Below are 16,511 nucleotides of genomic sequence, written 5' to 3' on the forward strand. Positions count from 1 at the left end.
CTGTGCAGACAGTTTGGAGTCTGCAGTCTGCTTTGGATTTTGTGTCCTCCTCTCTCTCTGCCCTTTCCCTGCTCTCTCTCTCTCTCTCTCTCTCAAAAATAAAAAAAAAAATTAATTTAAAAAATTATTGAAAAAATTTAGCTTCAATAATGCAAATCTCTTCTGCAGCATATGTCTGTTGAACACGTAAGTTGTTAAATTTTGCATTTAATCTTCTTTCATACATGAGGACTTGCGGGAAGAAAAATTATTGAAAGTTTTCATGAAACAAGCAATAAACCAGTCTATAGTCAAAGTTAAACTAACAGCAGACATCACCATCAGAAACACTAAAATCTATCCCCTGGGGGAGTCTGGTGATTCTGTCCAAGAGCATTCACTGAAGCACAGTAGGTTTCAAAACTGGTTTAATTATATTCCCAGGGCCTATACTCCTGAAGAGAAAATCACAGTCCATATATCTCTAGCCTCTTCATCAAAAGCAAAGAGAAAATCTATACATTTCTCTTCAGATGTTAATCGATTTTTGCCTAGTAAAACTACATTTTCTTAAAGTTAAAAATAGCTTACGCTTTTGACAATATATTTTAGGGGGCAAAAGTTTTGCCCTAGAAGTTTTCTGACCTTGATAAAATATTATGTAGCCACAAAATTATAATCTGATATTATTATTATTTAATGGGTAACTAGAGCTACCAGAAAAAATATGTACTTTCTTACGAAAAATAGAATTTTACTGGTGAATATACGAAAAATAGAATTTTGCTGGTGAATATATGAATTAGTGGATTAAGACTTGAATTGTTATTGAAATCCAAATGGCTACGCCACTTTTATATTCCTGCCAGTAGTGTGTAAGAGCTCCAATTTCTCCACATCCTCATCACACATTTTATGGTCTTTCTTAGCCGTCCTACTACATGTAAAGTGGTGTTACACGATGCTTTTTCATTTCCCTATCGCCAATGACATTGAGCAGCCTTTCACACACATATTGGCCAGTGGTAGATCTTTGCAGAAAGATCTATTCACATTCCTTTGACAATTTTTTTAATCAGGCTGTTTTTGTTGTTGAGTTGGAAGAGTTCATTATACATACAGAATATTAACTCCTTATCAGATACATGATTTGCAAATATTTTCTAATTTGTGAGACTTTTTTATTTTCTTGATAGTATTGTTTGCAGCACAAATATTGTTCATCTTCATGTTGTATAATTTATCTATTTTTTTCTTTTGTCACATGTACTTTAGAAGTCATATGGACTCCTATGTTTTCTTCTGAATTTTATAGTTTAGGTCTTACATTCAAGCCTATGATACATTTTGAGTTAATTTTTGCTCATGGTATGAGGTGAAGGTTCAACTTTATTTTTTTTTTTTTCATGTGAATATCTGGTTCTCTGAGCACCATTTGTTGAAAATACTTCCTTTGCCCTTGAAATGTTTTGGCACCACACTGTCAAAAATCAAACCCTAAATGCTAGGATTTATTTTTGGACTCTTCCTTCTATTCCACTGACCAACATGTCTATCCATCTGAGAGTACCACACCACCTTAATTAATATCTTTGTAATAACTTTGAAATCAGGAACTGTGAGTCCTCCAACTTTATTTTTTTAGATTATTTTGATTATCTTGGGCCCCTGGTGTTTGCAAATAAATTTTCAAGATCAGCCTGCCAATTTCCGAAAAACAAAAAACTGTTAGACATTGTGTTGAATCTACAGGTGACTACTGAGTCCTCTGATCTATGAACATGGCATGTTGTTCCATTTATTAAGATCTTCTTTTACTTCCCTTCCACACTGTTTTCTAGTTTTCAGTGTAGAAGTCTTGCAGTCCTTTTGTTAAATTTATACTAAGTATTTTACTTTTTGGATGCTATTGTAAAGGGAATTGTTTTCCTAATTACATTTTCACAATGTAAATTGCTAGTGCCTAGAAATAGAATTAGTTTTTCTGTAATGATTTTGTATCTTGTGCCGTCTCACTGAATTCCTGTTAGTTCGAATCATTTTTTAGTGGATTCCTTTTGGATATTTTATATTAGAGATGTTATCTGTAAAGAGAATTTTACTTCTTTCATTCCAATCTGAATGCCATTTGTTTCTTTTTCTTACCTAATTACCTAAACTAGAACCTTCAGGATATTGTGAAGCAGAAGTGGTGAGAAGGGACATCCTGGTCTTTCTTCTTGGTCAGTCTAGTAAAGACTTTTCAGTTCTCTTAACCTCACAGAACCAGCTTCTGCTTTGTTGATTTTCTCTATTGTTTTCATATTCTTTTAATCATTATTTCCACTCTAGTGTTTATTACTCCCTTCTTTCTCAGTTTCTTAAGGTGAAAGTTGAGATGATTGGTTTTAGGTTTTTTTAAGATAGGTATTTACAGCCATAAATTTCTCTGAGCATTGCTCTAGTTGCAAACAATAAGTTTTAGTATGTTATGATTTCACTAATAGTCATTTCAAAGTATTTTCTAATTTTTCTTGTGTTTCCCTATTTGAAACACTTATTATTTGGGAACATGTTGTTTAACCTAGACATACCTGCAAATTTCCTCAAATTTCTTTGTTACTTATTGCTAATTTAATTCCACTGTGGCCAGAAAAATACTTTTTCAATAGTTTAAAATTTGTTAAGGCTTCAATCTCAAATTTATGAAGGCTTGTTTTGTGGACTTTGCGTATGGTCCATCCCAGAGAATGTTCTATACATACTTGAGAAATATGTGTTTTCTGCTGCTATTGAGTTTATGTTCCACAGATGTCAAGTCTAGTTTGTTTATGTGGTTGTTGAAGTCTTTTCCATCCTTGCTGATCTTCTGCTTACCTTCTATCCATCATTAAAAGTGGGCTATTAAAATCTCCAAATGTTATTTATTTCTTCCTTTAATCGTCAGTTTGTTCTTCATGTATTTTGGGATATTACTATTATGTGCATGTATGTTTATAATTATTGTACCTTCCTGATAGATTAAGCTTTTATTAGAAGGAATGTCCTTCTTTATCTCAAGTAATTTTTTAAGTCTATTTTATCTGATATCGGTATGGCTACTCCAGCTTTTTTATGGTTGTTTAAGGTTGGTCTATCTTTTTTGCTTTTGACTTATTTATATCTTAGAATCTAAAGTGTTCCTCTAGTAACACAATACACACTTGGATTATTTTTATGCAATCTGACATCTGCCTTTTTAATGGATTGTTTAATTCATTCACATTTAATGTTATTATCAATATGATTGAATTTACATCTGCCATTTTTCATTTTTTAAATATATATGTCTTTTTTATTCCTCTATTCTTTCTTTATTACCTACTTTTGTATTAAATGGAGTAACTGGATATCTAACTTCTTTTGTGAATTTATTTGATATTTCAGTTTTCTTCGTGGTTGCTCTAGGGCTTACAATATATCCTTAATTTATCAGAATCTACTTCAGATTTATACTGACCTAATTCCAAAACATAGAAACTTTACTCCTCTTATAGCTCCATTCACTTCTCACCCTTTTACACTATCACTGTTATATATACTGTGTGCACATGTGTTTTATATATGATAAAAATTGTTATAAATTACTAGTATATATAACCTTATACCTTTAAAGAAGTTGACAGGAGAGAAGTATATATTCATACTTGTTATGAATTAGCCTTCCTATTTAGCCTTCGTTGTTCATTTCTTTCTGTAACTTTGACTTCACCTAGTGTCATTTCCTTACTCCAGTACAACTTTGTTTCTATTCATCTGCTGTTATTACTGAAATTTCCTTGTGTGTGATGAGTCGTTTTTCTCTTACTGCTTTCAAGATTTTTCTCTTTATCTTTGGCTCTCAATGTTTTGAATTAAGATGGGTCAGGGTGTAGATCACCTGGTGTTTACTCCTTGACATTTACTGAACTTGGATGTGTTTATTAACGCTTTTCATCAAATTTCTGGACCCATCTTCAAATATTTTTCTATACCTTTCTCTTCTCCTTTTGGTACATTTCATTGATGTTGGTCACTTAAAGGTGTTCCACATTATTCTGAGGTTCTGTCTTTTTTTTCCCCACTTGTTTTTTTCTCTGTTCTTCAGACTACATAGTCTCTATTGATTTACCTTAAAGCTTGCTGGTTGTTTTGTTTTTTCTGCTACCACAAATCACTTGTTAAACTACACAGTGGTTTTGTTTTCCATTTTGATTATTATACTTTTCAACTTCAATTTTTTTTAATAATGTCTCTCCATTGTCATTCTCAAATTGATGAAACATTGTCATCATACCTTCCTTTACTTCTTAGAAACAGTTTCCCTTAGTTCTTTGAAGATATTTAGCATGAATGATCTGAAGTTTATGTATGTTAAAAAAAATTTTTTTTAATAAAAGGGGCACCTGGGTGGTTGTCAGTTGGGCATCTGACTTCAGCTCAGGTCATGGTCTCACGGTTCATGAGTTCAAGCCCCACGTAAGGCTCTGTGCTGACACCTCAGAGCCTGGAGCCTGCTTCAGATTCTGTGTCTCCCTCTCTCTGCCTCTCCCCTGCTCGTGCTCTGTCTCTCTCAAAAATAATATAAACATTAAAAAAACTGAAATCTATGAATGTTAAATGTGCTATCTGGGCCTCTGAATAATGTTTCTACTGCCTGTTTGTTTTCCTGCATATAGGTGATACTTTGTGACATCTTTGTGGTTCTCATACAGTTGTTGAAAACTGGACATTTCAGATAATATACTGTAGCAACTCTGGATATTGATTTCCCATTCCCTGCCCCAGGATTCTTTTTTATTGTTGGCTTGTTTATTTTTTGCTTATTTGTTTATTTTGGCCTGACTAGTTCTATGAATTATATCTGCAACAGTGTGCAATCTGATGTTCTTGCACACATTCTTCCCCCATTATTTTATCTTTTGCCCTGACTTACCTAGGAGTCATCCCTGGGTGGGTTGAGCCATTTATTAAGCCGAAGATTACGCTGAAGTCCCCTAACCACTTAGAGTTTTACCTTTAACCATTGTGTGGGGGAGTGGGGTGCATGCCCTGGAGGCTACTATACAGTTCAGAGTTTATGCAACTTTTCTCACATTCAGCCACAAAGGAGGTAGTAACTTGGATTTTCTCTAACTGCTTCTGAGAGGGTGTGGCCTTGGGCATGCACACACCTCCCAGACTTTCAGGAATGACTGATTTTGTTGACACTGTATGAGGTTTAGAGAATGCTTTCATGGTATCCCATATCTTGCTTGACTCCTCCTGAGCAGATACAGCCTGGCACAGGTGCACAGCCTTCCTGACTCAGAGTTAACTTTGATTCCTAAAGGGCCCTTCTCGGCTTCCTCTTTCCTTAGCTCTCCATAGTTGCCTGGACTAGAGCTTCTGCAACAGGGGACTGGGGAAATTAGGAATGCCAGAATCCTGGCTCTCCTAAAGTAAAACCATAACCTAAGGGAGAGAGACCTTGGTCTTCTCAGCTTTATATGCCTTGGGTAAGATTCCATAGCATCGAGTTAGGGGGGCTGGTGATGGAATGGGTCATGGCTCAAAAGCCACAGACTCTCACTATTCTTATTGAGTCTTGATACATTTTCTTGAATGATTGTTTCTCTATTTCCTTTGTACCCTTAGACCAACTGCCAGAGACTTTAAATGAATATTTTTGTTGTAGTTTTCACAGTTAATTGCTGTTTTGCTGGAAAGAGGACTCACCAAACTCCCTGTTCTGTTGATCTAGGAGGCCCACCTCCAATAAAATTTGCAAAGTAATACTTCAGATAATTTCTAGTTATAATTCAGTACTTCTAAAATTTCATATACTAACATGTAACAAAATAAAAGCAGAAGTGTTAGAAATCTTCCTTATAAACATGATTTTGAAAAAGAAACAAATTTATATTCCAGTTGAAACAACAACAAAAAAGTTTTGAATACAAAATAGAGATATGAATAAGAACTTTATTTTTTCCTTTAAGTCTGATACTTGTGTCCTCAAATAATCATAAACATTTTTCAGCTCAGATCACACTAAAAGTATAGAGTGTGAACAGACTTGTGTCACGTGCAACAGTTCCCACAGACAAAAGGTAGGAGCTATCGTAATTGTAACTGTGTAAGTCAAATCAGGTGCATGGACAGTTGCTGTCCATGGTAAAGAGACATACAACCCACGATGTAGCACCAAAACAGCAAAAATCAACGTCAGGTCTAATTTGTGAAATTCCACTGTCACTCTTATGTCTAAGACAAGCCTAAAGACTTTTGCCAGGAGGATGGGAAGGAAACATACTGAGCTAAGGGAAACAAGTATCAATAACCTGCATCCACATTCCTGAAACTGTCAGACAGGAGTTCCCACACATAGAAGAGTGCCAAAACACCTGACTGATTTACGATGGTTTTAAATAAGGTTCAAGGAAATCTTTGTTTGCGGTGTTATTTTCAAAAATCATCCCTTAATTCTCTCTACGTATCTAAACAAAATAAATTCAAGGGCCACTTCAAGTCTCGTCTCTTGCACACAGACTCATACTAAATCCAGCCAGCGTGCTCTGTTCAGCCCTCCTGATCATGTGCAGTACTTACTATTTTAGAGCATATGGTATGAAACTTGAAGAGTGATTCAAATTTAGTCGCATGAATTACTTAATACTGTCCCTCAGGGAGACAGTAATAAATTAGCCCACCAGAGAAACTCCCTGGCCTAGGAGCCTCTCTTCTTTACTGTATTCCCTGCTGAAACGGATAAACCCTGCTCTCCTCAGGCCAAGAAAGTGGTGCAGCACTGGAAGTAACCGGTGTTTTCTCTCTTTAAATTTTCCCTGGCTGTCTGCAATGTTGTTCCACTCTATATTAGCAGTACTGAGAAATGCTCCCCCATCACCTGCTCCAAATTATAGAATTTAGACTCTGTAAATGACCAAAAAGCTTTCCTTACTTTTGCAAGGATGACTTTCAGTTTTCATATAATCATAATAAGGTAATGAATTGCAAATGAATTTTCCAAACAACTGTTTCTTCAATGCCTATGGATTTTGATAAACAGGACATCTCAGCCATTAAATATCAATACCCCTTTCTTATACATCTAGTGCAAAGAAACTTATTATCATCATAGTATATCAAAATAGAGCCCAAAAGAATTAACTTACAGTATGATGATTCGATTTTGTACAAGTTCAATTTGTTATTAATCAAACATAATTTTCCTAATACATAATCTAGCAAGGTTGGGACCATTAGCCTAATTATATTTCCTTTTTAGTATGCCACTGGTTGTTTTGTGTTTTGTTTCGTTTTGTTTTGTGTATGTGTGTGCGTGTGTGTGTGTGTTTGTGTGTCTGCCATTTACTTAGAACTATAAAAACAATTTTTTGGCTGAAAGAAAATTTAAAAATAGAGGTTATTATTTTTGCATTCTTTGAATTGATTGGGTATGCTCTACAAATAGTTATGGGAATAACATCTTCAAAAAATAATAAATCTTTCAACATCTAAAACAAATCCAGATTCCACAAAACCTATGTTTGTCTAATTATAGCTCTGTATTTTGATGTGGTTTTCTATGTAAATACATTTTAAGGCTTGCAATAGGAATGTATTCTATTAAAAACAGATGTTATGTTAAAAGTAACAAAGTACCAAATGTTTACTATGTATCCCCAAAACAAATCTAAATTGTTTTATTGTAAGATATTTTGTGTTTCAGACATTATTTTAGGTCTTCAGTCTAGATGACCAATATAACTGTCCAAATCAACCAAAACACACCCTTTGCCAGCTATAATAGGAAAAATTAACACCAATACAAAAAACTAAATTTCTACTACTCAGATTATCACTGAGCCTACACTGAAATATCCAATAATAACGAAAAAACATTTGCAATAAACAGAGATTATTTACATTATTTGAAATTATTAGAGATTCAGGAGTAAAATACATACCCCCTCTTCCCTTTTCATGTGGCTCACTATTACTACAGCAGACAATATCTGAAGTATAGCATACACTTTTCCCCAATGCCTCAACATGGTAGAAAGAAGCCTTATAACAGCCATTACTGCTTCATGTAAGAATGCTTAGCAGCATTACATCATACACTCCCATATAAGAACATCTGAATAATGAATGCTTCTTTTCCCATTGTTATTATGGGTTTTTATAACACACATACATAAAGCCTTAAAAGAGGTTAGGTCAGCAAACACAATGGAAAGATTGAACAGAATACCAAATGTCTAACTCTTTACCATTTATATCTGTAATTAAATGGGAATTCTAACAAATCCTGTTACTACCTCCCCTTATAATAAGTAGCAGATTTAACTATTTTTCTAATCGTACTTCCAGAGGCTAAAGCCCAACAAATATTTAACTATCATGACTTGTTTTTCTCTCCCATTCTCTGAGCAGAGCATTTTAATCTGATAAATAGAAGAAACCCAGAAAGACATTTGTTTGTGTTGCATTAAATGATTAAACAAATGTCAGCTATGTATTTAAAAAATAACACAGATTCTTCTTATTCACTCTTGTTAAGTTCTGTGTTTAAATTTCCATTATGGATAGCATGTTCCTTTACGGACTTTTTAAGTATGATTAGACTTCATTGACTTAAGGCATATTTTTCAGAGATGGTTCCTTTTTGTGTCATGGAGTGAATCAGAAGTATCATCACTTGACGTTTGGTGACGTTTAACCACTGTGGCTATAGACTTCCAACCAGGACTTAAATGCTGCACAAGCAAATGCCCTCATTTTTACTGTTTACAGAACCTTATGTGTCTAAAGTTTTCATCTCTCAGATAAACTTGTATTTAATTGGGCAAATGTCATGTTTAGCGGCATTGTAGTTTATGCACTTGTCAAAATCTGTTAGCATATGTAAAAGGCTTTAAAAGTATCTTCACATACAATTTCATAAATGCAACTAGTCATTTAATAGTGAGCATATAGAAAAATGAATACACATTCAAATTACTATTTTCTAAAATACCTATTCTGGTTTCCATATAAAAGTATACTGAAACTTACAAAAAATACTTCACCCCCATACTTATTACCAAGTGACTAAGCTCTCAGGCTCTGGAGTCAGATTAATGGAGCTTGAACCTGAGCTCTGCCCCTTACTAGCCTGGAAACATTATTTAGGCCCTCTATACCTCAGTTTTCTGTACCATACACTGGTGATAATGAGGTCTACCTCATAGAACGAGGAGGATTCAATGAATTCATATAAGGAGAATGCTAAAAAGCAATGACTGGCACATGATAAATAAAGCACAGTGTGCCTTGTGGCTTCCAGAATTCTTGTTGTTGTCCTACCTACCACTATGATTATTACTATTGTTGTTGCTCCAATTGTTACCATATTTACCAAGTGTATTCGTTTATGACCTTGTTTGACACAGGATTAACTAGAAACCTCTTTTTTGAAGCAGCTCTTACTATCAATTCTCACTTTTCTGCTCCTAAACTCAGGATAAACTTAATCTTCAGTGGAACACAGAAGATCCTGAGGTGTCTTAAGATCACTATCAACATTAAAATTCCTTGGATTACCCCAGCAACACACAGGAGATTGGGCTAAATGTTTACTAGTTCCAGAGCATTCCTTAAAAAATGGGCAAGTGTGTATGTGTATCAGCACTTAAACACAAGCCTCATAAAAATTTGTTTCTACTTTCCTCCTGCCACCGTAGGAAACAGGGTTATTGCTGTTCTGTTGGCAGACTGATATTTAATTGTGATGTATACGTGTCACACTCACTGAAGAAGAATGTCAGATCATAGTCTGATAAACTCACATATACCTTCTCAGCTAATCTCCTTATGTTTTAAATACTTCAAAATAAAGAATAAAGAAGTCACCACAGAAATATATATATATATATATATATATATATATATATATATATATTCCACGAAAAAATAAGAAATGTTTTGTTTTAGGTTCCTGGGAGGAAAAAGGTTTTAGAAATACAAGATATTCATCATTACTACTAGACTAGGTGTCCAGAAAGTAGCCCTCTTTCTCCTCATGCCAAACAGCAACGTGCCCAGCTAAGGGATCTGCTACTATCACGCTGAAAATGTCTCTCTGAAAGAGTAAAAACAGCACAGGCACTTCATTAAATACCAGTGCATTTGACCACAGTCTTGCTTTCAAGAAGAAGACAGATCACAGAAAAATTATTTGGCTATTTTTAAATATTTAAAGAAAAACAGAACTTCTAGCTTCCATTGTATATAAGAAGAATTGCTTGAAATACCTCCATAAACATATGCCAGAGCATTAAAGGCTATTCATTACACTGGACATGAATCATGAGGTACCAAAATGTCTGCACATACAATCAGTATACATTTCCCATAAAAAGGGGAACTATTTGCATACAGCCTGAAAATATATTTCCTTAAACAAAATTTTAATTGTCTCAAGTCGATGAAATGAATATATTTTTCTTCCAAATACAGCAAAGTAAAATAAAACTAGGTTTCTTCAGAAATATATCACATTGAGGATTTTTCTCTCTCCAACATACATAGGGAGGGGAAGGGAAGGGAGAGGGAGAGGGAGAGGGAGAGGGAGAGGGAGAGGGAGAGGGAGAGGGAGAGGGAGAGGGAGAGGAAGAGGGAAAAAACAAGAACCTTATCCCTTCAAAAACAGACCTGAAGTGCAGAGCTCAATACCAAGACCTAGACCAAGGAGATGCTGAACAAGGTTATCAGGAGTCATAATGGAGACTTTTCCATTAACCCTGTTTGGAGTTAAAGTCGACAGTAGCATCACAGTCAATAAGTGCAAATTATGACATTGGCAAAGTCTCTTACCCATAGTTTATGAAATGTCTTAATGACAGAGTAAGGGGATCATGCTGAGATGATGTTCCATGCAGATGAACTGGTGTTGTGCACAGTCCATCTCAGGCAAACTAGTTGAATTTGTGAATTTGTGATGATTCACACATAAATCTTATTTCAGTAAGCCAAAAACTGAAGATTATGTCAAATAAGTATGAAATCCTAAAGTCTCTGGTAATGTATGAAGTATCTTCCTTATCTATGTTCATTCAGTGGAAAAAAAGTGGTGATGAAAGATAGAGAAGACATTGTTTGCCTTTCTGAGTATACCTTCCCTAGACAAGAAACATCCCATGTCACATCTGCCCACCATCAAATGACAATCCTGGCTGCCTCATTGTCCTTGATATATATGTGTACGTGTGTGTGTGTGTACACACACACACACATGTATATATGTACATATGTACATATATACATATGTACATATGTGTATATATATATATATATATATATATATATATATACACATACACACATATACAGACACTCTCTACCCATATTCCTTGCCCAGTTTTCCCATCTCTGACACAGTCCATAAGAGTCCACAGAAGAGGTATGATTCAGCCTAAGTGTGCTATATGCAAATGTACTGTGAAAAGAGTTTTTGTTAACATTTACCTCTGTCAGAGAAAATGTGGTTTTCCATTTGCTTTTATTCCCCTTAGTACTGTCACCTTGGCCATGCTGATTACTATGAGATGAATGATTTTCTGTTTTTTAATCATTATTAGGCATAGTCTCTGATTATGAAGTCCTCCTCCCATGGTCAGCTGGTTTACTTTTAAACAAATATTTATTCAGTGCCTACAATATGCCAGCTATTGTCCAATTTATCATAGTCCTTGACCTAAGGTCGCCAGAGGCCATTTGTACTGCAATAAATGATTCTGAAAACCTCAGCTGCATAATGTTTAGGTATGCATCATTTTCAGAATAATAGAAAAGCCTGCAGTGAGCCTTGCTTATCACTCAGCTAGAGGTCCCAGGGGTCAAGCTGTGCCATTCAAATCTATCCTCCCCTGGCTGGATTTGGCAGTATCCATATGGTGGGAGTTATCTGATCTGAAATAAATGTCAATGGATCATACTTTTAGCTACAACTCTGGGTCATACTTTTAGCCACAACTTCCAGGTCAGGGACAAAAATTCAAGGAATCACCCCATTGGTTGCCACTTATCTGGGGAGAATGGTCCAGGAGAACACTGGGGGCTTGGGGTCTCACCTCTCTCTCACCGCCTCCCAGGACTGAGCTGCTCACCATTCTCTTGCATCCATGCACTCAACCCCCCAACCAGAAAAATTAAGAAATGTAGCCATTTCCCCATTTTAGGGTGAAAGATGGACAGCTAGCAATACCTTCTATATGGGGCTTATTACTGTGGAATTTTACTATAATTTCCTGAATGACAAGAAATTTCACGATCAAGGCCACTGGGTGGACCAGTTGGGAAATATTTCTTTGAAATGTTTTTCTCCAAATGTACTATTCTTTCTTTGTCTAATCCAGGTATCACAGTACAGATCAAAGGCTCTAACAAAGAATGGAGATGCTGGTACTATATGTAAGGCATCCTTCCATATGTCAAGTACAGTGTGATTGTTTAACTTGATTCTAAAGAGTGTCAATTCCACCAAATACCAAATGCATTATAGATTACTAAGGACTAGACTTCTTGCTTACTTGTTTTTCTTTGCCCACTTTTACCTTTGTTTCCATCCATACTAGTGCTCAGATGAATTGCAATCAATTAACAATTTATTTCTAGACAACTAATTCTGGAAATAATCAATAGCTGAAATTTCGGAAGTATGTATCACAAGGCTAAAATTAAAATAGTCAGGACATTGTCACTTGGTGGAAACAATTATTTGCTGTTCTGTTTGGCATAATTTTACTTAATTACATGTTCTAAAATTCTAACTTCTATCTGGTTAAGGACTATGGAGGTTATACAGCCCAGAAAACAGTTTCATTTTTTTTTTTCTAATGAAAGTTCATACTTATGCCCCAAATACTGCCCAATCTCAGAAAGCACACAAATACTCACTTGTTTAGCCTTGGTCTTTGTGATAGTGTCAGAAATAGGTTTCTTCCTCTCCTTCATGGCAGTTTTAGAAAACAATTCCTCAAATTCATGACAATCTATGGATGGCTCTTCAATTTTTTCCCAAATAAGTGAAGCACTGGAGTCTCTAAAGTTAAGCAAAAGACCAATGAAACAGTCATCAAACCAAACTACAAGATATTGTCGTGAGCATAAACAAAAATGAAGAGAAGGAAAGAAGGGCAGAAGAGAAAAAAACATGAGAGGAAGTCAGGAAGGAAGGCAGGAAGTCTGGAAGGAAGGGAAGAGGAGGTGGAAGCGAGGGCAAGAGGAAGGTGATAAGAAAGAATACTTTTTCTTTAAGACTCACACTTGTTTTATCAACTTGATAAGAAAGTTAAAATGCCATCAATATAGAATGAAGCCTTTGCCTAGAAAAAAATACTTTCCAGGAATTCTTAGTTATCAAATCACTGTATGAAAACATAGAAGCAAAACTCCTCTCAGTATACGCTATGAAGGCAAGAAATATTTGATATCTCACAGTTCAAACCTGACTCAAATTATTTTATGATCCAAGGTGGTACCCTCCATCTCCCGCCCACTTCCTTCACCCACTGTTATCTGACTTTAGTGACTGCAGATTCATGTCGTAGCACCTAAAAAGGGTAGATCTATTTTTTGAAACAAAGGAACAACACAACAAAATAACTTCTTATAATGTATCTGGATAAAATGAGTTTGGGTCACAGTTTGACATGATGCCTCAGCATATATAAGTAACATGGAAATTACAGAAAGAATGAGCTGCAAATTTAGAAGTGGTCAAACTATGTAGATTCTTCTCCCCTAATGTGATCCAGTGATGAGAAAATTGTATAACAAATGAGAACGAGGCCTGGAAAGATCCTATTCTAAATGCATGCCACATCATACAAAAATTAAAAAAAAAAAATTCAAGGGATCGTGGAAAGTTAGGAAAAAAGGAAGGCCAGTAAAGTTTAAAGAGTATGGTTTGTCCCCCGCCAGCACATTCCTCACCCATGTGTCATAGTACTGTCCCAGGGATCAAGGGATGTCAACTATAGACTATGCATGGATAAGTAATATGGCAACAGCATACATGGTGGGAAGTATTCTTTTATAAATATCATTCCCAAGTATGACTTTATGACCACATTGTGTCACAAACTCTCTATATAAATGCCAGGAAATTCTCAAAACTAAATTATTTCACACATGGGTGTGGATATGTGTATTTTTGCATAGCACATCTTTGAAGAGAAAGACTACTGCAAACAAAAGGGAACAGTAACACAAGACTGTGCCTTCGAAAGAATGCAAAAAATATCCTCAAGAGTCAGTATGTCTTTTAAGGATTTGATTTATATTTATAAGCTATTTGCTAGAGTGAGGTTCTGGAACGAGGCAATAGAGCATGTATGCTAAGAAAGATACATCCTCCCATCTTCATAAGATTGATCAATTAACTATACAGATAGATATCTGTACATCTTATACATTGATACACATATATCATTTGTTTCATACCTTCGATACTTTTGAGAAAAGTCTAAAATTTGAAATAACAGATTGGTTCACTAAATATTAACATAAAAATCTACAGATAAGTTTCAGAGCAGTACTTAAAAATGCACTAAATTGTAATTTCCCCAAGAGTTTTAAAGGTAAATGCTCCCTCCTGTTGACAAACTGTGCAAACATGAGCTCCAATTCATGTTACCTTTTACTATGCAGCTGAATTCTCGTCCAATACAGAGGCTTCATGGGCCGACAAGGCTCTACTGGCTGCTTCCTACTCCCTCTGTCTTGGTTCAGCCCTAATCCAAACAAGCCAGCTGGCAATGGAGGAGGAAGAAAACCACACACTTGTGGTGCTGATAAAGTGCTACTTCCAACTTGAGGGGGGAGTGGAGGGCCTGATCCAGGAAGCAGAGGGGGTGGGGGAATGCCTGGTCCAGAAGTTGGCAGGGTAGCTGGAACAGGTGGAATCCCCATACCTGGCAAAGGAGGAGGGGGAGGAACCCCAACTCCAGGCAGAGGAGGGGGAGGAGGTATTCCTTCACCTGGCAGGAGAGGGGGAGGAGGTATTCCCACTCCAGGAAGAGGCGGGGGAGGAGGTATTCCCACTCCAGGAAGAGGCGGGGGAGGAGGTATTCCCACTCCAGGAAGAGGGGGAGGAGGGGGTATTCCCACTCCAGGAAGAGGGGGAGGAGGGGGTATTCCCACTCCAGGAAGAGGGGGAGGAGGAGGTATTCCCACTCCAGGAAGAGGCGGGGGAGGAGGTATTCCCACTCCAGGAAGAGGCGGGGGAGGGGGTACTCCCACTCCAGGAAGAGGGGGAGGAGGGGGTATTCCCACTCCAGGAAGAGGAGGGGCAGGGGGTATTCCCACACCGGGAAGAGGGGGGGGAGGTGGTATTCCCACACCGGGAAGAGGAGGGGGAGGGGGTATGCCCACACCGGGAAGAGGAGGGGGAGGAGGTATTCCCACACCTGGCAGAGGAGGGGGAGGAGGTATTCCCTCACCTGGCAGAGGAGGGGGAGGAGGTATTCCCTCACCTGGCAGAGGAGGGGGAGGAGGTACTCCCTCACCTGGCAGAGGAGGGGGAGGAGGTATTCCCTCACCTGGCAGAGGAGGGGGAGGAGGTATTCCCTCACCTGGCAGAGGAGGGGGAGGAGGTATTCCCTCACCTGGCAGAGGAGGGGGAGGAGGTATTCCCTCACCTGGCAGAGGAGGGGGAGGAGGTATCTCCACTACAGGAAGAGAAGGGGGAAGAGGTATTCCCTCATCAGGCAAAGGTGGAGGAGGGGGCGGTAACATTTCTGTACCAGGCAGAGGAGGAGGTGGGGGGATGGCTATACCGGGAAGAACAGGTCTCGTTGTGCCAGGGAGAAGGGGAGGTGGGGGAGCTGCCATGCCTACACCAGGCACGGAACTGGAAGACTCTGTGCAAGGCAGAGGTGGTGAGGGTTGGACGTTATGGCTGTTTTCAAAGGAAGAGAAAACAGAGTGTTCATGGCTGGTTTCAAACTCAGTATGAAGAGAAGGATGGGAAGGCTGTGACCCGGACTGTCTTTGACTGTCAGACTTCAGGAGGGATGGAGATGGTGGAGGCAACGTGGGCTGATGTGTGTCGAGCTGTACTGATATTCGCCTTGGAGACACAATCAAAGAAATCTCCGAACAGAATTTTGTCTGAGGTCCAGAAGGTGAGGACGGCACAGGCGAGTCTCCACTTTCAGCCCCAGGTGGGTGGTGAGGACACTCTGGCAGTGTATTAACAGAAGGCGGTATTGGTATCCCACCCTCTTCTGTCGGGGATGTCTGGATTGACTTTGCCTGTAAAAGCCTTTGATGACGTACATCCTTTTCTCCTAACCTGAGAGCTTCAAGACAGACATCTTCTAAGGGTGCACCTCCATTCTGAGCCCCATGACGGCCTCTGGCCATCTCCACGTCCAGGGCAGGGTACCCCTTCTCCAGTTCAGCTATTTTGGTCCTCAGATCCTCAATGGTCTGTTCCAGCTGCTGAATTACAGTGGCCTGTCCTTCAGACTTCATGTCAAAAGCTTCCTGGGGGACAACAAAGA

At 37.7% G+C, this 16,511-nt stretch overlaps 1 protein-coding gene across 2 annotated transcripts in view; it reads right to left on the bottom strand.

Moving 5' to 3' along the window:
* Positions 1-16,511, bottom strand: part of FMN2 (formin 2) — a 381,203-nt gene that overhangs the window by 231,415 nt on the left and 133,277 nt on the right. The window contains exons 5-6 of one of the 2 annotated variants that reach the window (XM_042925782.1): positions 14,642-16,494; positions 12,901-13,045 (exon numbers count right to left, since the gene is read on the bottom strand). The exons of the other annotated variant lie outside the window; for it this stretch is intronic. Coding sequence (XP_042781716.1) covers positions 12,901-13,045; positions 14,642-16,494 — 1,998 coding nt within the window. The remainder of the gene's footprint in view (positions 1-12,900; positions 13,046-14,641; positions 16,495-16,511) is intronic. 2 annotated transcript variants of the gene reach the window in all.

Source organism: Panthera leo, chromosome F3 (genome assembly GCF_018350215.1).
Source record: "Panthera leo isolate Ple1 chromosome F3, P.leo_Ple1_pat1.1, whole genome shotgun sequence".
Lineage (NCBI taxonomy): Eukaryota > Metazoa > Chordata > Mammalia > Carnivora > Felidae > Panthera > Panthera leo.